At 42.3% G+C, this 25,449-nt stretch overlaps 3 protein-coding genes across 4 annotated transcripts in view; 1 reads left to right on the forward strand and 2 right to left on the reverse strand.

Annotated features, from left to right (window-relative positions):
- Positions 1-10,246, reverse strand: part of LOC132233457 (V-type proton ATPase subunit S1-like protein) — a 44,114-nt gene extending 33,868 nt beyond the window's left edge. Inside the window, exons 1-2 of the mRNA XM_059694173.1 lie at positions 9,905-10,246; positions 4,291-4,439 (exon numbers count right to left, since the gene is read on the reverse strand). Coding sequence (XP_059550156.1) covers positions 4,291-4,310 — 20 coding nt within the window. The 5' untranslated portion in view covers positions 4,311-4,439; positions 9,905-10,246. The remainder of the gene's footprint in view (positions 1-4,290; positions 4,440-9,904) is intronic.
- Positions 10,223-12,026, forward strand: RPS23 (ribosomal protein S23). The gene is made up of 4 exons (XM_059694174.1): positions 10,223-10,361; positions 10,801-10,960; positions 11,590-11,710; positions 11,832-12,026. Exons 1-4 carry the CDS (start codon positions 10,358-10,360, stop codon positions 11,976-11,978), a joined length of 432 nt encoding a protein of 143 aa, XP_059550157.1. The 5' UTR covers positions 10,223-10,357; the 3' UTR covers positions 11,979-12,026.
- A 9,200-nt stretch (positions 12,027-21,226) lies between these two features.
- The window catches only part of ATG10 (autophagy related 10), a 207,097-nt gene continuing 202,874 nt past the window's right edge, over positions 21,227-25,449 (reverse strand). The window contains exons 6-8 of one of the 2 annotated variants that reach the window (XM_059694176.1): positions 22,717-22,814; positions 21,943-22,094; positions 21,227-21,621 (exon numbers count right to left, since the gene is read on the reverse strand). In XM_059694176.1, the coding sequence (XP_059550159.1) occupies positions 21,959-22,094; positions 22,717-22,814 (234 nt within the window). In that variant the 3' untranslated portion in view covers positions 21,227-21,621; positions 21,943-21,958. The remainder of the gene's footprint in view (positions 21,622-21,942; positions 22,095-22,716; positions 22,815-25,449) is intronic. The other variant, XM_059694177.1, reaches the window with a different exon arrangement.

The raw sequence follows: 25,449 nt of genomic DNA on the forward strand, positions 1-25,449 counted from the left end.
AAGCCTGACACCTCTGGCGGAGGCGTCAGGCCTGCGCATGGGGCCGATCAGGTGATCAGAGGGTGATGGGGGTCTACGCCTCTGGCTGAGGCATCAGGCCTGGGCAAGGGGCAGAGCCAGCAATTGGAGGGGTCTGGGGGTCCCCTGCCCAGGCCTGACACCTGGGCCAGAGGCATCAGGCCTGGGCTGGGGGCAGAACCAGTGATGGGGGGAAATGAGGGTCCCCTGCCCGGGCCTGACGCCTCTGTCAGAGGCGTCAGGCCTGGGCAAGGGGCCGATCCTGCGATTGGAGGGTGATGGGGGTCAATGCCTGAGGGCTCCCAGTATGTGAGAGGGGGCAGGCTGGGCTGAGGGACACTCCCCCCCCCCACACCCAGTGCACGAATTTCGTGCACCGGGCCCCTAGTAATAAATAATTTTCAGGTAATGAATAACAATAATTTTAATAATAAATATATCCCATGAAATATCTGGGGTATGCTATACTAAATAAACATTTGTTATCTAAAAATTAAATTTAACTGGACATCTTGTATTTTTTATCTGCTAAATCAAGCAATCCTAGTCTTAGGGATTCAAGTTTTTTGTCTGTTTTTTTAAAATATATTTTTATTGATTTCAGAGAGGAAGGGTTGAGGGAAAGATAGAAACATCAATGATGAGAGAGAATCACTGATCGCCTGCCTCCTACACGCCCCACTGGGGGATCCAACCCACAACCTGGGCAAATATTTCCCCCACGAAATCATAATTTCGTACGTGCCCTTGACCAGAATTAAATCCAGGACCCTCAGTCCACAGTCCGACGCTCTATCCACAGAGCCAAACCAGCTAGAGCTTAGGGACACAAGTTTTAATGTGCATATAAATCACATGAGATTTTGTTAAAATGCAAGTCTTCTTCAGGAGGTCTGGGAGGCTCGGAGGGGGGCATTTATGAGCTTCTTTGTTTCTAACAAGCTTCCAGATGGCGCTGATGCTGTTTACCTAAAGACTGCCCTCTGAGTAGCAAGGACCTAGAAGAGCACTGTTCAACAGAAATATAAAGAGAGCTACATATGTAATTTAAATTTTTCTAGTAGCCACATTGAAAGGAGTAAAAATAAACAGTTTAAATTAGTTGTAATAATATACCGGGTGGGGCAAAAGTAGGTTTGCAGCTGTTGTACGGAAACTGTAAACCTACTTTTGCACGTGAAACAGAGTTTATTCTTGCATTATCATTTATTAATTGTTGTGATATTTTCCATACAACTGTAAACCTCCTTTTGCCTCACCCTGTATTTTATTTAACCTAAAATACTATGTCAAACATAATTAATTTTAAAAATTATTAATAAGACTAGGGGCCCGGTGCACGAAATTCGTGCACTGGGTGTTGGGCGGGGGGAAGTGTCCCTCAGCCCAGCCTGCCCCCTCTCACATACTGGGAGCCCTCAGGCATTGACCCCCATCACCCTCCAATAGCAGGATCGGTCCGTTGCCCAGGCCTGACGCCTCTGGCCTAGGCGTCCGCCCCGGCAGCAGGGACCTGCAGTGGCAGCAGGGGGTGCCGCGATTGCGCGGGCTCCGCCCCTGCCCCTGCAGGATGCCTCTGGCTGAGGTGTCCGGCCCGGGCAGCAGGGACCCGCAGCTGCAGCGGCCCCGCGATCGTGGGCTTCGCTTTAGGCCCAGGCAAGGGGCCCCTAGCTCCTGGGACTGCCAGCTTCGACCGTGCCCAGCTCCCATCGCTGGCTCCACCCCTACTTCCTGCTATCACTGGCCAGGGTGGAAAAGGCACCTGATTCTCCGATCATGGCTGGGGGGCAGCTCTTAGCTCCCCACTGCGTTTCCAATCACTGTCAGTGGCAGGGGACTTCTTCCTGCTTTCCCTTTCGCCTCCCTGCACTGTGCCTACATATGCAAATTAACCGCCATCTTGTTGGCAGTTAACTGCCAATCTTAGTTGGCAGTTAATTTGCATATAGCCCTGATTAGCCAATGAAAAGGGTATCGTCATACGCCAATTACCATTTTTCTCTTTTATTAGTGTAGATATGTATCTTCCTTTTTTACCCTAAGTCTGAAATCTGGTGTATAATTTACATTTATACACATCTCTATTCGGATTAATCAAAATTTCATGTGCTCAGTAACCATGTGTGGCTAGTGGCCACTCTATTGGTCAGGGCAAATAGAGAAAATCTCCTCCAGCTACCAGAGCAGGAGCATATGGTCCCCCATGACATTAGCAGCAGTATTTAACCACATCGCTGCCCAAATCCCCGGTCAGGAGGAGGTGGGAGCACAAGTCCATGGTGATCCTGTACTGTGATGATAATGGTTCTGTGAACACTCGGAAACCTTAGTGTTAGCCCTTAGTCCTTAACATTACATAAATCTGCTTTGGTTATATTTTCATGCATAAGCACATACATAACATTTTTTATTTTAAATCAAGTACCATTTTAATATATTTCATGATTCGATGATGCTAAAATTTTAATATAGCACCTTTTCTGTTGCTGAAGTCTTCTCCCACTTGGTTAAAAATATTTAAGGCAGAATATTTAGAAGCTACTAGGTTTCACACGTGTTTTAGAATAGAAGTCACAGTTAAGATGTGATTGTTTGAGAATAGTTCATCTTGTGACTTTGGAGGAAAAAAGCAGTAACAAAAAATGCTAATATGATAGCTTGCAGGCTGTAAAGCACTAGGGTATCACCTGCCTGGCATGGTACCTGCCTGCTCAGATGCTGAGCAGTGGGTTTCATTTCAGGAGAGAAAAACCCTGAGTTTCCAAGGCTATAAGCAAACCTGCTATTTGCTACCAAGGAAGATATCATTTCTACCTTTCAACTGTTCACTCTACAAACATCCTAAAGATATTCCAGAACAAGGAGCAGTTAGTGACTCACTCACAAGATACAAAGAAAATGAACAAGCACATGTCCTAGTAAAATATCCCCTCAATGATCTCCATAAGAGAACAGGAAGTTATATATGCATGCTGCCTTCTTTCCAACTGAAAATACCTCGGGTTTGCTTCCTTTTCTGATTTACCATATACTGCTAAATGAAATGTTATCTGGAAGTTTGAATATAAAAATCTATCTTCCCATAATCATATTAAATTATGTTCTCATGCGGGAAATAGTTGCCTTAAGGAGCATTTAGCATTTGCCAGACCACCTGTCTTTATTCATCCAATTACTCTCTGACTGAAAAATCATATTCATCAATTGTTCAAATGAATTATAAAGGTCTTTATACACTGATTCAAAATCCAAATCCATCCCCCTCCTACAAAACGCTGCACGACATGGCCCTCGCTGGTCTCTCTCGCCTCATTTTATGCCAGCCATGCTCCAGCACTGGCTGGCACTCAGCTTTTCAACACCCTCCACATGCCAAGCTATTTTGCACATCAGTGGCTCTGCTCTAACTTTCCCTGCATTCTCTTCACTCTCACCATAATATGTATCACTAGTTGTACTGATACATTTATTTTCCTGTTGCTTATTTACAGTGCATTTTCTCACCAGAAGGCCTGGCTCCTTGAGGGCAGGGATTGTGTCTAAGTAACTGAAATAAATCTAGAAGCTAAGCTGATGCTCAATAAAAGGTACCAAATAATGTCACATACTTAATTATCACTTCACGCCTCATGGTTATGACTCCCAAGGCCTAAATATTTAGGCAACTGTAACTAGAAAAATCAACTAACTCAAGAATTCCATCAAATCCAGTAGTTTGGCCCTCGCTGGTTTGGCTCAGCCAATACAGCCTCAGCCTGCGGACTGAAGAGTTGGGGTTCAATTCTGGTCAAGGGTACATGCCTGGTGGTGGGCTCGATCCCTAGTAGGGGGAGTGCAGGAGGTAGCCGATCAATGATCCTCTTTCATCAATGATGTTTCTATCGCTCTCTCCCTCTCCCTTTCTGTCTGAAATCAGTAAGAATATATTTTTTAAAAATTCAGTAGTTTGAAAATGCAAAAGAACAAAACCCAAGTTACATCAGTTCATTAGCAAACTACCACAGTATATGTGTACTTCTTGTTCCTTGTTGGGGGGTTATTACTCTGTGAAGGTTAATTTTATGTATTAAGTTGACTAGGCCAGGAGTTGCCCATATATTTGGTTAAACATGATCTGGGAGTGTTTCTGGATGTTTCTCAATGAGATTAATATTTGCATCAGTAGACTAAGTGAATCAGATTGCCCTCCCCAAAGTGAGTGGGCCTCATTCAATCCACTGGAAGTCTGGATAGGACAAAAAGATGGAGTAAGGGAGACTTTACTCTCTTTACCTGTCCTGGAGCAGGGACATCAGTCTTCTCCTGCCTTCAAACTCAAACTAGGACTGGAACCACACCCTCAGCTCCACTGAGTCTCAGCTTGCTGACTGCAGGTCTTGGGACTTCTCAGCCTCTACCAGCATAATTGTATGAGCCAATTCCTATAATGAATGAACAAATGGATGGATGGATGGGTAGATGAATGGATGTATATATAAATAAATATGTATCTCCTATTCTTTCTTTTTCTCTGGAGAATTCAGACTAATGCAGACTCTTCTTTTTTTTTTTTTTTTTGTGGTACAGACTCTTTATCAAGTTCACAGCCTAACTGCTGCCATGATTTCTAACAATTTTCATCAAATCAACTGTTGAGTTGATTAGAACCAAGTTAGTAAATGAAATACTTATAAGTGCTTTTGATTTAAATATTAATGTTTCTTACTTTAGATTCCTTTTTGACTTCTTGGAACATGGATAATGTATCAAATTAGTGGCACATACTATTTACATTCCTGGCTCTCAAGCTAAACTGGGAAAGGAAGCCCATTCTTTCATAAATTTGTCCATTAAACAAGCATTCATTGTCATGTGCTAGATGTCAGGAATACAAGGTAAAAAAGACCCAGTCCTAGCCTCCAAGAAGCTCTCAGCCCAGTGATGGGTAGAAATGTGAACACATAATTGCTGGTTGAACACCTTTAGGATGTTGCACCTAGCAAACCAGTGACCTTCACTTCATGAGGTCAGTGTGCATCCCTTGGTACTGGGATCTATGAGCTACTATAGTGCCCTTCCAATAATTTGGCTTTTGTTCTTAACACAGCTTGAAGGAAGTTCTTTCACTTGTAGTACAAAAGGACCTTTATTGAAAGGGATTTCTAGATAACAAATTTAATGTAATAGAGGCATGGACTGGAAGGGAGGTTTGTGGGACAGGAGAATCTAACAGAACTGGGTCCTAGGGAGAAAGAGGCCTCCACCACTCTCAAAAATGCTCTCACCAAGTACCTGCAGGATTCCCACCTCAACAGACAGGAATCAGAGTTAAAATTCACTAAAACAAAACTTGTATTGAGAATATATGCTATCTGATGTTGCCCTATACTTTAAACCATCATTTATAAGAAGAGCAATATGAATTCTTTGGACAAAAGTTAATTAGCACACTTAATTTAAGAGAGAGCAATGTGTCCAACTACTCAGTAAAAATCCAAGATGTTGTTTGCTAAATAATTAAATTTGGAAAGTTTAACTTAAAACCTAAGTAAATTTTAAAATCGGCACATGAACATATTATTCGCAGTATTAAAAATGATATCTATAAACTGGTTAAAAATTCATTCATTTGGGTTATTTTCATAATCAGTAAGGACTGCTAGGAACAAGATAAAAAGATAATGGTTTAAATATGTGGAAAAATTATCCCTCTCCAGAACACCTCATTTCTTTTCTTCCTCTCTTATTCTATTTCCTCACTCCTCCTTTTTCTCTCTTATAATATAAAACTCAAAAATTTTCATTTACTTTTATAGTTTTTAAATTTATATATAATTTACATATTATTACATTTAAATTGTATATATATATATATATATATATATATATATATATATATATGGCCTAATATGCTAATTGTCCCTCCAACCATTCAACTGTTTAACCAGTTACTATGATGGGTACTGACCACCAGGGTATAGACGCTCCAACAGGTAGGTTAGCTTGCTGCTGGGGTCTGGCCAATCAGGACTGGGCGAGGCGGGCCAGACACGCCCTGGAGCCAACCTCCCCCAGTCCCTCCCCTGTGGGCCAATCTTTTGCAGTCCCTCCCCAGCCTCTAAAATATTTCTTCTAATTAATTTCTTTTCAATGTGCACAAATCTGTGCACCAGGCCTCTAGCCTAGAAATAATCCTGGTGAATCTTCATTTTACTGAGGAATGCAAAGGCTAAAAGAGTGGCCTCCAGCCATTCCTCATCACCATGGATCAATTAGTCCAAACTGAACTCACTGACAGAACAGATCTGGCCTGTCTACCAGATTCTTAAACCTCTCCAGGGAATGAGATTCTAAAACATAATATTTCAGGAAGTGAGTAACAGTATCTTTCTTTTCCTAGTGAGAAAAATTATCTTTCATTTCATATAACTCACCAAAGTTCCCCGCTGAAATAGAAGCCTATGTTATTTTGTTTGGTTCTCAGCCAAGTTAGAGAAGACCTGAGGAATAATTTAATATGCATATTAAAATGATAACTCCCCGGAACTTCACAAAGGATATGAAAGAACAGCATTGTCAAGCCCCTCTAGATCCTACACAGAAGTTTAATTATAATAACAAGGATTTTAAAGATGAAGCCTGAATATTAGTAAGATTATATGGCACTACATACGTATTTCTTTAGTTCCACCAGGGAATAGATATGAGAATAACCACTGTAACAAAAAGTAGCTAGAATGAAAAAATAAGAGATCTCATTCATTTTGGATAGAGGAAAAATTATGTTTAATAATTTAATCAGGTAAAATGAAGCACTCAATATTCATCACTAGTAGTTATACAGAGCATGTAATCATCGGTCTTACCCTTACTGCTTCTTCTTCCTCACTTAAAGCTGTTATTTTAACTTCCTGTCACATTTCCATAGCAACTAATGCCTCCAATTTTATAGCTACAGCACAAGGAATTGTTTCCAACTATTCTAAATGCTCCATTATTGGTTGTCAACGTTGTTAAAACTTTTGGCTATCCTTCCGAAAAGCTAGCTTCTCCCCTATACAGTGTGAAGGCATCACCTTTAGCCTAAACCTCCCCATCTACTGATCTAATTTCAAAATATCAATCCTTCTTCTTAGTTGACGGGGGTGGCTCTGAGAGAAATCAAATAATAATACCTACTGCCCCACCTGAGTGCTAAACCAACATAAATAAGGTAAGTGGAGAAGCAAATACCACCTTCATTACTGCGGAAGGCCAGAATGGAGGGCAAAGTCCAGTGCAGGAACAAGATGGACTGTAACGGAACCCCTTTCCCCGGAAGACAGACATGGCAGACTATCCTGGCAGCACTGGACCCTCCATAGGGAAGAGAAGCTGCCCCAGGAGAACCAGGAGAAACGCACTCAGTGGGCAAGCTGGGTCCCCACAAGAAAATAAAGAAGAGCTGAATGAACATGCCTAGATTATTCTTCCTCAATTTATCACAGATGTCACCTCTCCTCACCTGGCTTGAAATAAGGAGTTACACTAATTTAAATCCTCCTACTTGGAAGGAAATACTAGGAAAGAGGGAAACTTTTCTCCTTCCTGCCCCTCCCCCAACATTTCAAGAACTACAAACAGCATTCTTTTGTGACAAGGTGTCTACTGGTTTCCATATACTTCTAGTAAGCCATGGACATGCAAGTTATAATAAGAATACTTCAGTCTTGCCCTGGCCTGTGTGGCTCAGGTGGCTAGAGTGTTATCCAGAACACCTGAGTAGATCCTACCCCAAACCCTGTTAAAATCCAACTCTCCATCTACCCAGTCACTACACTGAATGAACCTGAAGAAGATAAAAACCATGCTGACTTATGTAACTTCATAGCTAGTTTCAAATTGGCCCTCAGAACTGTTCCACAATCCCACATTCCTTTGTCAATCTATCTTTTCGCATTCCTAGATTAGAAGGGAAAACATATGTTGAAACCTAATCCCTATATGATGGTTTGTTTTTTAATCCTCACTCAAGGACATGATTATCAATTTTTTTTCTTTTAGAGAAAGGGGAGGAGGGAGGGAGGAGAGAGAGAGAAACATTGATAGATATGTACCTTGGTGTACCCTGACCAGGAATCAAACCTTTTGGTGCACTGGACAATGCTCCAACCAACCGAGTCACACTGGCAAGGGTCATATGATGGTATTAGAGGGCATGGCCACTGGGAGGTGATTGGGTCATAACCCTCATAAATGGGATTATAAAGAGACCCCAATGTGTCAATTATATCTCAATAAAATTTGAAAAAACAAAACAAAAAATAAATAAGAGACACCAGAGAGCTAGCTGCCTTGGTCCTTCTGCCATTTGAGGTTATAGCAAAATGAGACTCATTTATGAACCAGAAAGGGCTCTTAACAGACATTGAATCTGTCAGCACCTTGATCTTGGATGTCTCAGTCTCCAGAACTGTGATAAATTTCTGTTTATAAGCCTTCCAGTCTATGGTAATTTGTTATAGCAACCCAAATGGACTAAGTAACTATACCTCAGCAAAATGGGGATACTGTATTTACTTTTCAGCATTGTGAGAATTAAATGAATTAATAAATGTAAGGCACCTAAAATAGTATGTGTCACAAAGTACTATTTAAGGCTAGCATTGTTATTTATCCTAGATGATTTCACATCGTACCCTCTTGCCTCAAACTTCTTTTCCCTGCTCTTTCTCTTCATTGATGACTTTACTCAAAACAGAAGTTCTACACCTTCCCATGAGCAATCTTCCCATTTACTTAGTTACACTTTGCCTTCTGTACAACGATAGATAAGCTGTTATTATTCCTGAGGTTACCTCCTCCACCTGGGCTCCCCTCTAGTCTACTCAAGTGAATTACCTATTTTTTCTTCTCTATTGGGACAATCCCATCAGCATACGAAAATGCCATAAAACAAATCCATCCTGGCTCCACACCTCTCCCCAGATGTAGCCCCTTTCCTCTACACATGATAGAAAAATTCCATGCAAAAACTGTCTCTAGTTCCGATCTACACTTCCTTCTCTTTCATTCTCTGTTGACTCCACGTCTATCAGTCTCCCCTGGCACCACAGGCCTCATTCACCATGCTCCTCCTCCCGGGTCCTTCAGTTCTTGAAACGCTCCAGCTCATTCTTGTTGGGAACTTTCTTCCTGGACGGGTCTACCCACCATACCTGCCTAAGGGACTCCCCCTCTTCAGGGATGTCAGCTCAGCTGAGGGTCCACAAAGATGCTTTCTCCATCAATCCTGTCAAGAGTAGCCAGTCTCACCAAGTCAGTATCACCTTAACCCAGTGGTTCTCAACCTTCTGGCCCTTTAAATACAGTTCCTCATGTTGTGACCCAACCATAAAATTATTTTCGTTGCTACTTCATAACTGTAATGTTGCTACTGTTATGAATCGTAATGTAAATATCTGATATGCAGGATGGTCTTAGGCGACCCCTGTGAAAGGGTCCTTCGACCGCCAAAGGGGTCGCGACCCACAGGTTGAGAACCGCTGCTAACCAACTGTACTTTATAGCACCAACTATAGAGAAATTATCTTCTGTTGGTTTAAAAAATATATTTATACATACTTCCTGCCTTCTCACACCTAGAATATAAACCTGGTATGAGTAACCTTCGCTCCCTTGTTACCTGTTGTATTCCCAATGCCTGGCACAGAGAGGACAACTTAAAACAGAGTTCTGGGATGAACCAAAATCGCAACCAACTCTTACTCTACAAAACAAACCGAGACTGAAAGCGTTAATTAAATGACTTGCCCAAGGTCGCCCAACCACTAAATGGCAGCTTTGGGGCTTAAGGCCTGGTCTACTTCCAGAGCTTGGGTTTTTGATGACCGCATCCCATGACCTCACTACAAGTATGTCCGTTTACCATGCTGCTTGCGAGTGGGTGTGAGGCGCGGAGGTCTAAGCTCCCACACTAGGCACATGGCCCACGCGCCGCTCCCCAGACGCAGGCGGGGCCCTCTCCTTCCTCCCCCGCAGCGCCCCGAGCCCCGCCCCGAGCCCCGCCCCCGTGGCTTTGCCGACCGCGCCAGTGCCGCACTGTGAGCAGGTCCATGTGCCTTCTGCCTCCGGCATCCACGTAAAAAGAAATAAACTCCGATCTAAGTTATATGTCCCTGAATTTCAAAAAGATTAAATAAGACGTAGGTTCTGGAAAGTGGTGCACATTTGTGTCTTTCAACCGCGAGGCTCCAGACTCGGGTCAGGCGCGGCGCAGACAGCCGCAGGGGTCCTTGGCGGGGCGGGGCCTGCTCGCGGGGGCTTGCGGCTCCTTCCCGTGCAGCCTCTCTCTTTCGCTCAGGCCCGTGGCGCCAGCAGGATGGGTGAGGAGTCCCTGCGGGGTGGAGGGGATCGCAACCAGCAGCCGGGGTTCCGGGGGCAGCGGGCGAGGGGAGCAGAGCGGAGAGGAGAGGAGGACGCCGCGGGGAGGACCGATGCGGGAGGCCCGGGGAACCCCCGCGCCCGCCGCCACATGGCCCAAGGCCGATGGGGCCCCGTGCGGCCCAGGCCGCGGCGGGAGGGGAGCTGGGCGGCCGACGCTGCTGCGGAGCCTGCGCGCGGGGCCTGGGGCGTTTGGGAGGATGCACGCATGGGAGCGCGGGTGCCCACCTCTTCGTTGGCTCAAGGGAAGCCGACGTTTTGGACCCTGTGCCAAGATGTGAGGCGGGAGCTTACCGGCTTGGAGCAGCGGAGGCTGGAGTCTCAGGTGCCAAGTAGGCCGGGGCGCCTTTCCGGGGGAACTGAGGGGAGTGTGGCTTTCAGGCAAGTGTCGCGGTCTTCGCACGGCCCGGAAGCTGCGGAGCCACCGGCGAGACCAGAAGTGGCATGACAAGCAGTACAAGAAGGCCCACCTGGGCACGGCGCTGAAGGCCAACCCTTTCGGGGGCGCGTCCCACGCGAAGGGGATTGTGCTGGAAAAAGTGTAAGTGGGACTTCTCGGCCGTCTTTTATTTTGCTGGGGCGACTCCTACCTTTAACGAAGCCGTGGTGGAAACGCCAGGTCTCGGCGTAGCCGTAGCATCTTTATTTATTTGAGAGTTGGTACCATGAGGGTTCGGAGGCCAGATGACCGAGGGTTTTAATAAACCCTGCACAGTAGCTGGAGGATCGGGTGGGAGTGGAGGGACAAACCGCGGGAGGTGTGGGGACGGTCCCGAGCAGTTGACGTCCATGAACTTTTTCATGCAGCCAATCACATCTTCCTACCTGAGAGGTTTACAGCTAAAGTTGAACCACATCACGTGAATTTACAGTACTCAGTGGGTTTTTTTATTTAATAAAATCACACTCATATCCAGTCAAATTTAGTGACAGTCAGGATCTAAATTCAGAATTTCCTGTTTTCGTATTTTACAACTATAGAGGGGCCGGCTTCTCCTGTTGCTCTAATGACCCTAAGACAGGAAATCCTTGGTTGAAATCACAGGCATTTAGCAATTTAGGAATAGATTCAAAAGGTAGGGACAGTACAATTTCTAATACGTTGTGTGCTGGATGAACTAAAATGTCTCCCCTTTCAGAAAATCAGCTCTTGTGCTGTTTGTGTTTCAGGGGTGTTGAAGCCAAACAGCCCAATTCTGCTATCAGGAAGTGTGTCAGGGTCCAGCTGATCAAGAACGGCAAAAAAATCACAGCCTTTGTACCCAATGATGGTTGTTTGAATTTTATTGAGGTAAGTGCTTTTAAGTCTGATGTAGCTTCTGTTCCTGGAGCTGTTCCCCCCAGTTATCTTATACGATGAATATTTTTAGGATTGCTACCGATACCAGAATAAACTGTCGATTTTATTCCAGGAAAATGACGAAGTTCTGGTCGCTGGATTTGGTCGCAAAGGTCATGCTGTTGGTGACATTCCTGGAGTCCGCTTTAAGGTTGTCAAAGTAGCCAATGTGTCTCTTTTGGCCTTATACAAAGGCAAGAAGGAAAGACCAAGATCCTAAGTTCTGATGGTGATATCACAGTAGTAATAAATTTTCATACGCCTAAAATGTGTTTGTGTCTTATTTTCCTTACCACAGACTATATTGTATAACTTAACAAACTTAACAATTTTAGGAGATTGGGAAGACAGTTAATTCAGAATTCTCTAGAGTAAATGGGATTCATAACAAAGTCCCCCCCCACACCTCCCTTCCATTCAATAAACAAAATAACAGTAAATTTAAAAAATTGCCCGGCTGGCCTTGCTCAGTGGTTGAGGTTCATCCTATGAACCAGGAGGTCACGGTTTCAGGCCTAATCCCCAGTAGGAGGCAGCCAATCAGTTTCCCTCTCTGAAATTAATAAAAATATATTAAATAAATCGCTAAACTGGCAGGAATCACCTTGGATACAACATCTTGGGACCCAATATGATAAATACCCTCCTCAGGTTGCTCCCTGCTTGGTGTTTAGTATCTAAAAGGTCTATCCATGTAGCTTCTGTGGTTCTGACAGCAAAACTTAGGCATTGGATGATTTAATAAAGTGGATTTCAGGCATAGAAGAAAAGCTTGCAAAGGGAAGACCAGGTATACAAAGTGTTCTGGGTCCTGAGTTTCAGTAACTGATTGGATTGACTTTACTACAAAGAACAAAGGAAGTGAGGTAGTAATGGTCAAGATGGGTTGTGTTTTAATAATTGTTGAAGTTGGGTGTTGAGTCCATGGGGGTTCATTCTCCATGAATTATTTCAAGATTTGTATAGGGGGGAAATTTTTATGTCTGCAATGAGGCTCATTAGCCTTAAGTCTGAGAAACTGCTATTGTTAGCATTAGTCAATATGGGTTGATTTCTATCTAACCGAAGGTTAGGGTTAGGGTAGCCGTGGGCAAACTACGGCCCGCGGGCCGGATCCGGCCAGTTTGAAATGAATAAAACTAAAAAAAAAGAGCGTACCCTTTTATGTAATGATGTTTACTTTGAATTTTTATTAGTTCACACAAACACTCCATCCATGCTTTTGTTCCGGCCCTCCGGTCCAGTTTAAGAACCCATTGTGGCCCTCGAGTCAAAAAGTTTGCCCACCCCTGGGTTAGGGTGTTTGGAAAATGTTCTTGGGCTTCCTGTTTCCAAAAGATCAAGAATGAGCTCTTAAAACCCTGTCTCACTTCTCTGTTCAAACTTGCATTCCTCATCCAGCTTCAGAAGGTGTGTGGCATTTCCCCTGCTGCTCATTTCACACGTTATCCTTGTCAAATGTTTGATCACTTACCTATTTCCACAGGAGTGGAGAGAGGCCAGCTTTTATTTTTTAACTGACATATTTGACAGCATTGTGTGAATTTATGAACACCTTGTTAAATGTTAAATAGGCTGGCTGCACTTGGTTTCCATCCCAGCACTTCTAGTGTGTGTAGTTAGTTGCACACAGTATTCCTTTCCAAAGGCCGACCAGATGCTTTGGGATTGGCATACCTGGGCCTCATTCACCTGGCCTGGACCAGAAAAGCCCAGGGAGGGTCCCATGCTGGGTTCAAGGTACTGCTAGAGGGAGGAGGTGTTCTTGGCCAGGAGGAGAGGGTGGCAGTAACTGCTGCCTGCCTGCAGCCTCCGGTCCCCTGCAGTGTTGAGACCTTTGTCAACCTATAAAGAAACATGCCCAGAAGTAAAACACCCTGCAGTGATGGTTCCTACTTGTGTCCAGCATGCACCCAGGACACAAGGCCTATGGCTAAGTGACTGACAGACACTGAGGACCTGAAGCTCAAACAGCCCCTGTGCTGCCAAGGAGCTCTCCTCCCTCAGGAGGAGGAAATCGGCCCTCGATCACTCCAGTCAGAAGTACCAGCTCCCTCTGCAGGTCCTTACCCACCCCCAGCTCCCTCTGCAGGTCCTTACCCACTGCAGGTCCTTACCCACCCCCAGCTCCCTCTGCAGGTCCTTGGCTGCTTATTTGTGGTACAAGTTACTGACAAGTTCTGTTCTCTAGTCTACTCAGTGTGGGCGTGTTTGTTCATTTGCTTGTTTAGCTTTCTAAAACTTATCACTGTAGTTAACTAGAAATAGAAAAAATAAGGCCCTGGCCAGGTAGCTCAGCTGGTTAGAGCGTCATCCTGATACTTCAAGGTTGCGGGTTTGAACCTGTCAGGGCATATACAAGAATCAGCCAATGAATGCATAAATAAGTGGAACAACCAATCAATGTTCCTCTCCCTTTCTAAAATCAGTAAGTAAATGGGGGATATAGAAAAAATAAAATACATGGGGGAAAAATAGAACAAGGAATCATGTTACTTGGCTGGGTTAAAAGTGTAGGACATACTGAGCATACCCACATTTTCAAATAAGTTTAAACGCTAATGAATATGTTTGTTTCTTCTTTTAGCAACCAGCTGATGTTTAAATGTGTACAATAGTGGGTAGAGTAAGCCCCATAATTTCTTACTTCAATAACAGCATAAAACAGTTGAAATTTACTTGTTGAAACATTTGTCCATTAAGACCTGCTTTAGAAACAGTGATACGAAATAATTTTGTTGTACCTTTTTCCCCCAACAGCTTTGTTTAGAATTTACTTGTCCAGCTTATAATAAGGTTTATTTCTCTCTAGTTGGCAGCTTCAGGAATAAAGCCCCACCCTCGGAAGGAAAAGCAGAGGACAAAACCCCAAAGATTTTAACAGCTAAGAATGGAGCAAAAGGACAGAATACAGCAAATAAAAAGCATTCCGAATGCACTTGTAAAAACAAATAACATAATGGCTAAAACTTTAAAATGTTTGAACAAATATATATAAAGTTAAGGGGGTTAAATGAAGCAAACATGGCAATAATTATAATTGCTGATTCTGATTTTAAGTATGTGAGGATTCATTGTACTCTTTTGAGTCTGTATGAAATTTCTAATAATTCTTTGAATTACATCCACATTCTAATTTTTAACTCCATGCTTCTGGTTGTAAAGGAACCAGTACATGGACAGTCAGCTCTGACTGGAGGGAAGTGGAGATGTGGGCAATCAATCATGTGGACAATGCACAAGATGAAAAATTAACCCAGCACCATTGAGAAATGTATAACATCGGGAAGGAACAAAGCTGAGAATGCATGCATATTTTAGCAAGACAGGAAGAGAAAAAGGTTTGATTCAATAATAAAAGCAAGGTAAAAGGAAATTATTTTCAAAGATTTTAGGAAATGGTAAAACAGATTGCTGCTGGGAATGTAAATTGGTACAGCCTTACTGGTGCACAATTTTGCGACATCAAAAGTCTTAAGACATTCCCTATCTTTTGATCTGCTCATTCCCTTAATAACAGACCTTTTATTTTTACATACATTATCTATGCACTATAGAAAACTTAAAGATAGCAACTGTCCCAGCACACATTTCTGACTGAATTACATTTTGGAAAAAAAAGCTCTTGTGACGGTGGGGTTTTGTCTACTCTGCAGACCGCCATATCCTTAGCACAGGTCCTGACAATGCAAGAAATAAGTACTCAGTGAATAGACAGTAAATGAACAGTGAAGAATTAGAAATAACCTAAAACCCCAACGACAGTAGAGTTATTTGGTACATTTTTATCTAGAAGAAGTACTAGTTATTTTAAGTTGCTTTTTTCAAAGAATACTAAATGACATGGGAAAATGTTCCAAATATAATGGGAAAAATCAGGATGTTCAACCAAATACAGAATGATCCTAATTAGATATGTTTAAACTGGTACCAGGAAATATATCAACATTTTAACTGCAGCTTTCCCTGGGTGATATATATTTAAACAATTTACATTTTCTCCTTCAAATGTCTCTATGGCTTCCAAATTATCTATGAGGACTAAAATTCTTTTCAAAATTGAACTTCAAGTTTCACAGTCTGTGGATAGATACGTGGAGCATTATAAAAAAAAGCCACGGTCATCTAGGGTCACTCCAGTCCAAATTCCCACTCTCCACCCTCCTAGGTAACTAACCTCTCTTACAAGTCTGGCATGCATCCTTCCAGACCATTTTTTTTTTAACCTACATTATATATGGACTATAGAAAACGTGTGGTATTGGTGTATTTTTGATATAAAATAGTATTGATTGCACCGTTTACATCTAGTTTTTTTTTCTGTTTTAACTGTTTATGTGCACTGCCTATTTTGATACATGGGATTGAATTCACACCCCTTAATTGCAATACAGAATCACATTTTATTTAGCCAGCTCCCTGTTAATAAGCAGGAAAAGCCTGGACATTTTCTCTCTGAACCTATTGAAGGAAGGGGCTGAGGAGATCATATCCCATTCTGCTGCTGGTGTCAGGGGGAAAAGAATCTTCTATAAGGATGGAGTAGGTGGTAATTCCCAATGAGGAAAGCAGGTCCAGTCCCTGGTGCCTGCAGAAAGGAGACCCTTTCCTTGGGCTCAGTGCCAACCCACATATACAGACCCTCCACGAAGACTGAGTACTACCAAGCGCCAGGCACCACGCTAAACCCTGAAGGTCTGGCATACACATGTAAATAACAGTGCACCAAAGGCAGTAGATAATCTAGACTGTGACTTCCCATTAACCTATCAGCATGCTTTGTTAAATTTCTCACTGTTATGATTAACAGTGATTTCTGGGTACTATTTTAAAAGCTTCAAAATAACCCTAGAAGTTATAGGCTTTATTCTCATGTAAAGTTAATGAATAAATGAATACATGTGAGTTCCCGTTTTTTTTTAAAAATAATTTACAAAATGGGACTTGGTGATCTCTAAAATTACTTTCAGCTCTAAGGAGAATACAGAATACCTGCAACAGTGCTATATTTCCACTAGGTGGCGCTATTGACAGCACAAAAGTTGCATAGAAAGCAAGGGCTTCAACATTACTGGTTGAAAGAACACTACCAAATATAAGAACAAAAATGTGAAAGCACTTTTACAGACACGCCCTTTAAAAATCCAGGGGAGCAGCTGCGGGGACCTATGTACATATTAAAGTAGCCCAGTGCCATGTGCACAATAATAAAGTAGTTCATATATCCTTCTAGAATAATCTTCAGCAACCTACTGGTCAGCAATATAAGGAAGTCAGGGGGTCTTAGAACTGGAAGGGAGACTATTTATTAGTTTTCAAATATCCCATTGTTTTCTGGAGTTAGAAATACAATTTCATCACAATGTAGCGCGCGCGCGCGCGCGCGCGCACACACACACACACACACGAATGTAGTTGAAACCAAAGCCTCTCAAAACAATAACAACGATAACCTTATTTGTGCAATGCAATTTTTCCTATGTATTTGTGAAATAATAGAAAATACATATATTGTTCTCTGCCCCAAGTTCCTGACACAGAGCTCCTGAATCCCTTGGAAAGTCCTGGGTGGAAGGAGTGACATTTGTTGTAATGAGGCAACTCTTAGTGGGCTCCTGAATAGCTTCAAGATGGGGGGAGATCACCAGAAAGACCAAGTTCTGATTAGAAGTGTAGAACTTTCAGCCCATCTGCCATCATTCAGGAAGGGGACCTGGAATAGCAGTGGAGTAAATGATCAGTCATGCCCGATGTGCAGAAGTCTCCATAAAACCCCAAAGCACAGGGTTCAGAGAGCTTCCAGGATGGTAAGCACACCTACACACCGGGAGGGCGATGCACCCCAGCTCCATGGGGACAGAGGCTTCTGCATGTGGGGCCCTCTGGACCTTGCCCTATTATACCTTTTCATCTTCCTAGTTTTCATATTTATTATATAATAAACCGGTAAATATAAGTGTTTTCCTGAGTACTATGAGCCATTCTAGTAAATTATTGTACCCAAGAAGGTGGTCATGGGAACCCCAATTTAAGGCTGATTGGTTAAAAATACAGGTGACAACCTGGGACTTGAGACTGGAGTCTCAGATGGGGGCAGCCTTGTGGGACTGAAATCTTGACCTACTGAAATCAAGATCTGACACTGACTCCAGACAGGTAGTATCGGACCTGACAGAACTGGTGTGTTGTAGGACACCTAGGGGTGTTACAGCATTGTTTGATGTGTTGCAAACCCACACATCTGGTATCAAAAGTGCTGTGAGCATGGTAGTATTATGAGAGTAAAGGAAACACACAGAATGTTCTTCCCAGACATACTCTATTTCACACACACAGACAAAATACTGGTCATAAACCAATAAATTGATTTCACTTCATCTAATGCACTTCCTTCCATTAAGAACCAGCAGCTCAGAGAGTGCAGTGACTTGCCCCAGGTGAAACAGTAAGCCAGGATTTAGGCCTTTCAGGACACTGGCAGGTTCTGTTGTGGAAGGCTCCAGGCAAAACTGAAAAGCGTCCCTGGCATACTCCCAGCCCTTTCTGCACTCCTGTACCTTCTAAAGCCAATGGGCTAGTACCTGCTGGTGAGAAAACTGACTCAAGTATATTATGCTTAGTTATTTGAAATAGTCATTTGAAAAATACAGGTTCGTTCTAAAATGCAGATGTGATCCCTTTAACTCCTTTACTTGACTATTCCCTCAGTGGCTCTTTGTGGTTTTCAGGCCAAATATAAATGATCAGTGTGGCAATAAAGGCCCCTCCAGACCTGGCCCCAGTCCCACTAGCTAGCCTCTCTTCACCTCTTCCCCATCTGCACCTTCAAGAGCTCTCCCCCGTTTCTGCTGTGGCTCCACTCACATTCCTCTGCGAATGTTCCCTCGTGCTTTGCTTTCCATGCCCTGCCACAGGCTGCATCTTACTGTCCGAGTCTTCCCCTGGTCTTCTCCACTGGACTGTGGCATTCTTATGAGCCAGGATCGTGTCTTTCTGTTTGCCATCCCTGGCACCTAGCCTAGGGCTCAGTACATAAGAGGAACCCAGTATCTGCTGAAGTGAATGTTTGCATATTCTTTTAAATTTTAATCCTAAAAAAACTCAACTCATTGGAATATCAGCTCCCTGATTTATATAAAGAGCTGGCTTTGACCATGCAGATCTCCATTTCCTAATATCTTGAGCGTATGAATAAAAACTATATCAATCGTGGGAGAAATGGAAGTGAAAATCCAGTTTTGAAATCTTTTTTCCTTTATTTTACTACATTTTCATTGAAGGGGTGGTTAGTCTTGTGCTTTTAACCTCCAGCTTGTAGGCTAGTTCCCGAAGATCAACACAGCCTCTGGTCCTTCCACTGGTCGCTCAATGAACTGGTCCACCCGCTCGAATCCCCAGACCCAGCCTTCTATGGACCACTAATCAGGCCAGACAGCAACTCTTCCCTACATGCCACCTTAGAACATGCCCAAAAGTGGGTCATCACCTTACATCACTTATTACCCGTAGTTAAGAAAGGAGAGAAATCAGAGTGAAAGGGAGACAACTAAATGCTAATAAGACTTTGTACAGTGAGTAATGCCGGGAGAGCTCTCCCAGCGGGTGGCGGTGGTGGCTCTGTGAAGACTGAACCTTAGAGGCTAGGTTGAGAATTGGTAGAGGGATAGGGAAGGAAGCATTTCCAGGTGGGAACAGCATGCGCAAGGGTCAGGTAAGGATGTGAGCAGAGGAGAACAGCCTGATCTGGAGCCCGTTTGCGTTGGGGAGGAGTCAGGCATGAAATGAGGTGGGAAGGAGGAGGTGTGCTGGGTCCCCACGGGAGCAGGCGCCAATGATCTGCGGTCCCCCTAACTCCATATGGCACTGCTGGTTATAAAGCACATCTAGATTGACTTACCATTTTGATCTCTGTGCCCTTGTTAGGTGAGTGGGATAGATACTGTAGGCTTTTTTTTATATATATAGAAATGGTGAAAGACTACAGGAGATTAAGAAAATTGGCCTAAGTCACACACAGAGCAGCTAACCAGACTCACAGATTTCTCTGTGTTTCACAGACCCAAGAATTGGAGTGGGCCTCACCAGCCACATAGTTAAACTGAGGACCAAAGAGGTGAAACAACTTCTCCAAGGTCACACAACGACAGAGATTAGGAGGCTGGCTGGGAGCAGCTTTAACCAGCCTGATTTCTGACTGAAGGGGCTTTGCCTTATATCAGCTGGAGAGGAATCCCAGAGGGAAAAGCCTCATCTTCCAGAGAAAGAACTGTTACTTTCCAATGTTTTATAACTGTTGGGATGGCAGTCTGCTATATAACTGCATTTTTAAAAACGAAAATTTTGATCAACCAAAAATTTAAAAAAAAATTTTTAAGTGAAAAACAGTCTGAAGGAAACACAGCTGCGGAGGAGAGGGATCCATCTGGGGAGGGAGGCTCCATCGCCTCCCGGAGGGAGCACTTCAGAACTTTTCCCTCCACTCATGAATTTTCAGGTCTCCATTAATCAGAGAGAAAAAAACCTTTTTTTTTAAACTTAAACAAAACCTACACACTGGCCCCAAATTGATAGACTACTATCATCTCAGAAAGTGTTAGCAAAATATATTTCTAGGCAAGTACATAATCTAGAGGATGCATTAATTTTTTTTGCCCCCCAGAATGACCTGCCTTGAGAAATGGCTTGCTGAGAAATCTGTGTTTGCATTAGGGAGAGTGGGGGTGTGGGGGGGGAAATCCCTTGCAGAAGTTGAAAAGATGTTAAGTGGTAAATACCAAAATGCCAGCAAGCATGTAAGCAGGCTCTCACCCCAGCATGAATATGTGCAGATCAGCATTTTAAAATTTACTTTTAGCTTTCCTAGCAGTTCGAATTAACCCTTTCTCTACTCCCACTCCCTCTGTGAGAGTTCAGCCCTTAACCTACAGACTGGAGGAACTGTCACAGTTCTCTTCCATTCACCCCGCACCCTAACCGCTCACCCAGAGGGCCTCCTTGTGAACAACTGCCCCCTGGCCTTCCTTACTACCGGGAAGGCTCTCGGGGCAATGCCCAGACACCTGCTAGCAAGCCAGTCCAGCTTGCTGGAGCTATACACAGAATCAGAGGCGGCCTTCCAGGAGACCAAAACAGCACAGATAAATGCCACACATCCACACCAGCGGTTCCCCAAAGTCTGTGCATCAGAATCGCCCAGAGAGGCTGTTTCAGATGGTGGCAGCCAGCATTTGTACTTGTAAAACAGCCTCGGTGATTCTAAAGTGCGTCCCTCAGCAACAGGCACTAAAGTAGATGCTCTAAAGAGCCAATTACACTTTTCTCTTAGTTACAAAACAAGCAACTCCCAACCAAAAATTCCTCCAGATTAGGTTCATCTTCATACCTTACTGGCTAGTAAACTTACTGACAGACTGGGTGAATAACAATCAAATATAAGAAAGGTGGATATAATATAATAATTAATAACTATTTGCTTTACAATATTTTTCCATTTATTAATGATCTCACGTGGCTCTCACACAACCCTATTGAGGTAGCTTGTTATTCTCATACTAAAGGTGAAGAAAACAAGTCTCAGGCATGAAAGAATGACTTGGAAATGCCTGAATGATGTCAGCATTTCTATTATTGAGTTGGATTCATTTTTTGCTATTTATATTGATTTTTGTCTTTGGGTGTTTCTTTTAAATATATGGTATATCAGTTGCTGCAGACATTTGCTTCCAAGGGAAAAAAATAATCCATGTTAAAATCTTGGTGATCTGAAAACTCATGGCATTGGTCCCATTAAAACCAGGGTCAGCCATAAACTTCCAGCATTCTTCATGCTGCAATTTCTAAGCTCTTCGGCTCAACAGAAGAATCTGAAGAACAAGAACAAAACAAAAGCCAAGAGAATAAAAGGTTAGCTGAGCAGTAAAGACTTATTTCAAGAATACCAATTCTAAAATAAAACCACTCAGTCTTTTGTTGTATGAGTGTCACTTATAGCGTAGTAAAATGCTTCCTAAATGATTGGGAGCTCGTTGGTTGGAAAGTTTTAAGAAACAAGTCAGTGATCATCCTATGAAATATGAAAGTAAACTTCATATATGGTGGGGCCAGCAGGGACAACGTATCTACATGCAACAGGGACACCAGGATCTTTGTAACAGCAAACACTCAGTCCAGGCTTTGCTTTTTACCTTGCCAGTCGACATTTCATTCACTCTGAGAGGCTGCTCTGGCATAACTCAGAGGTAGATTCAGCCCAACAACTGGCCCAACAATGCTCAGCCAAGACGTGATGTAGTTGACATTCCTGGGAAACAAGTGAAAACACAGGCAAGTCCATGTACTTCCATTGTAGTTTGGACGAATGATAGAAAATCAGTTATTGAAAATAAAAGAAACAAGGCTTTCTTCAAAGATGCATTCCCACCACTTGAAACCCCAGCATTTCCAAAGCCTGCCCCATTGCTTGACAAGGACTCAAGCTCCAAAAATAGTGTAAGGATCCCTCACTAAGAAAGTTGAAGGCACTGGGACTCCAGAGTCCCCTTGAGGATTCCAATTTTACACCTAAAATTTATAGCATTTGCTAAGGTAGTAGAGTGCAGTGATGAAGAGCAGGGCTCTAAGGCAAAATGCCTGGTTTTTCAATTTTCAAATCCCAGTTCCACCACTTAACTAGCTTTCTGACCTTGGCCAAATCATTTAACCCTTCTATGCTTTAGCTTCTTCCTCTGCAAACTGCATAAAATAATAGAACTTGGCTCATAGGGGCGTTATAAAAATCCAATGCATTAATATATCTGGAATAGAACAGTGCCTAGCACACAGTAAAAATCAATAAATGTTAGCCATTATTATTATTACAAAGAATATTTCTTTTTTAGCTTAGCTTCCAGAGTCACATAAAAAGATTTACACTTTTAAAATAAGAGTTAACGCCAATGTATCTTGATGGTGTTTCTTACCTATTGATTTTTCGGGAATTCTTTAAGACGGGAGTCATAAATTCATTCGTCTTGCAGGGATGGAGTACAAAAAAGGGTTGCCCAAGTATGGGATGCTCCTGTAAGAATGAGAGTGGGTCCAGGATGGCCAGTGTGAGTTACTTTGAAAAAGTTAAAATACATGATCTGGTTTACTCCTTTAAAATAAAAGATTTGTTTTACATTCCAGGCTGTGAAAATCAACCAAGGGCAAATAAAAAATTTGAAATATGTTTAATTCATAAAAAGCTGCTAGCACAGAGAGAGAGCCTGCAGCCTTCTGGCCTAGAAACACCTCCACATCCCCTTCCACCTCCACCCACTGTATCAACAGTAAGTTTTACCAGAAAGGAGTTGGCCATAAGAACCAGTGGCTGTGCTGCCAGCAGGGCTGACCCGATTTGCAGCAGACAGCAAACACTACTGCCCAGTGACACCGGCAATATAAATCGCAAAAATGGTACTAAATGAAAAGAAAATTAAACCCACAGCTCTGCTAGCCAGATGTTGTGATCCCAGTTGAGGCAAGCAGCAGACCAGGCAGAAATTTAATGGGGAGATTCTGGAGAGGAGACAGTTCGTAGAAGGACTAGGCAAGTTCTCTAGACATCCCTGGCTGGTGGGTAACTACACACAGGTGCAGGGGAGATATGAGAAGGCCTGATGGAAAGTAAAAGCTGACATGAACTTGAACATTAACTGAAATCTGAGCATGCTCCCAACTCCCACACACATCCATCGGCAAAGGATAGAAGACTTACAGGCTACAGGTACCTGGGCACAGTCTGTCCAATCCCTGGCTAACCAGCAAGCTATATTGACATAGCTGGGTGACGCCAAGGAAGCCAGGAAATAAGAATAAAAAATAAAATAGCAAAAACATCAATGACTACAGTTACAGAGAGGCAAGTTCTGCAGATAAATCCTAGAAAAGTTACTAAAACAAACAAAAACAATAACAACAAAAACTAAAATACAACCTTCAGGGGAAAACATTGGAATCCAGAATTGCTACAGTATAATATCTAAAATGTCTAGCTTTCAATGAAATTTGAGACATGCAAAGAAACAGAAAAGGGTGAAGCATACCAAAGAAAAAATCCATTAATAAAATTGGTAGGTATAAAATAGTCAGAGAGAAGTAAGTAAAGCATAGGAAATAAGTCAATAATATTGTGATAACTATGTGTAGTGCCAGTTGGGCTCCTGGAAATATCAGTGGGAACAATATGTAAAGTGTATAATTGTCTAACCACTAACCTGTATACGAAAACCAATACATAAAATAATGATAATAATAATAATAATAACAACTCTGAGTGGGCCCAGATATTGCATTTACAAAGAATTCAAAACAGCTACTATAACTACGTTTGAAAAACTAAAGAAACTGTTTAAAGAGTTAAAAGGTAAAAATTATGACAATGACAATCAATTAATGAATACAAACTATGAAAAGAACCAATGAAAAATCTAGATTTGAAAAGTACAACACAGAAATAAAAAAATTCACTAGATAGGTTCAATAGTAGATATGAGATGGCAGTAAAAAGACTTAGTGAATTTAAAGATATATTAATATAAATTATTCAATCAGAATGGAAGAAAAAATAAAAATAAAAAATGAACAGCATCCCTTGGACAATACCAGTCATACCAGCATATATGTAATAGGAGTCTGGGACAAGAGGAGAGACAGAAAGGAGCAGGCAAAATATTTGAAAAAAATACTAACTTAAAACTTCTAAACTTTGATTAAAAAATTTAACCTACAGATATAAGAAGTGCAACAAACCCTAAGTAGAAACATAAAGAAAGCCACAGGTAAATACATTAGAGTCTAAAGGCTGAAAGCCAAAGATAGAAGAAAAATCTTAAAAGCACCAAGAGGGAAAGGACTCACCACATAAAGAGAAATAACAGTGCAATAATGACTAGCTTCTCATCAGTTCAGAGGACAACAGAAGGACCTATTCAAAGTCCGAGTGAAAAAACAAACAAAAAACTTAGAGATGTCAACCAAGAATTCTTTATCCAGCAAAACCATCCCTCAAAAAATAAAGGTAATTTAAATACTTGCCCAGGGAAACAGACTGAGAATTCCTTGCTATTAGAGCTCCCTTATAAGATATACTAGAGGAAGTCCTTCAGGCAACAATACCAGAGGGTAACTCAAATTCACAGGAAAAAAATAAAAAGCATCATAGTTGGTAAATACAGAAAATTAAGAAATTTTTCTTCTCTTATTTACTTGAATAGACATAAGATTATGTAAACAAAAATTATAATACTATAGTGTTGGGTTTATAATATATGTATATGTATTACATATATTATATTTGTAATATAATATATATATTTTATATATATATCTTATCTAATAATAGACAAACATGGTAATTAACCATACCTCTGCTACGCTTCCCACTGGCTGATCAGGGTGATATGCAAATTAACTGCCAACCAAGATGGCGGCTGGCAGCCAGGCAGCTGAAGCAAACAGGAGGCTTGTTTGCTCCAGTGATGGAGGAAGCCAAGGTTCTCTGCCTGCGTGGCCGGGCTCTGAGCTGCACTCTAAGAAACAATGTTGCATTTATAGAAACTAAACAAACCCAGAAACCTGCTTTCAGCCAGCCAGCCTCGGAGCTGGAGCCTCAATAAAGTTTCAATTACAGAAGGTAAATAAATCTCAGAATAAAAAAAAAAAGAAAAAAA

The sequence above is a fragment of the Myotis daubentonii genome, chromosome 4 (genome assembly GCF_963259705.1).
Source record: "Myotis daubentonii chromosome 4, mMyoDau2.1, whole genome shotgun sequence".
NCBI classification, from domain to species: Eukaryota; Metazoa; Chordata; class Mammalia; order Chiroptera; family Vespertilionidae; genus Myotis; species Myotis daubentonii.

Coding starts and splice junctions, on each gene's coding strand:
- RPS23 (XM_059694174.1), top strand. Junction 10,961..11,589: donor GGGATTGTGCTGGAAAAAGT/GTAAGTGGGACT, acceptor TTTGTGTTTCAG/GGGTGTTGAAGCCAAACAGC. Junction 11,711..11,831: donor GTTGTTTGAATTTTATTGAG/GTAAGTGCTTTT, acceptor ATTTTATTCCAG/GAAAATGACGAAGTTCTGGT.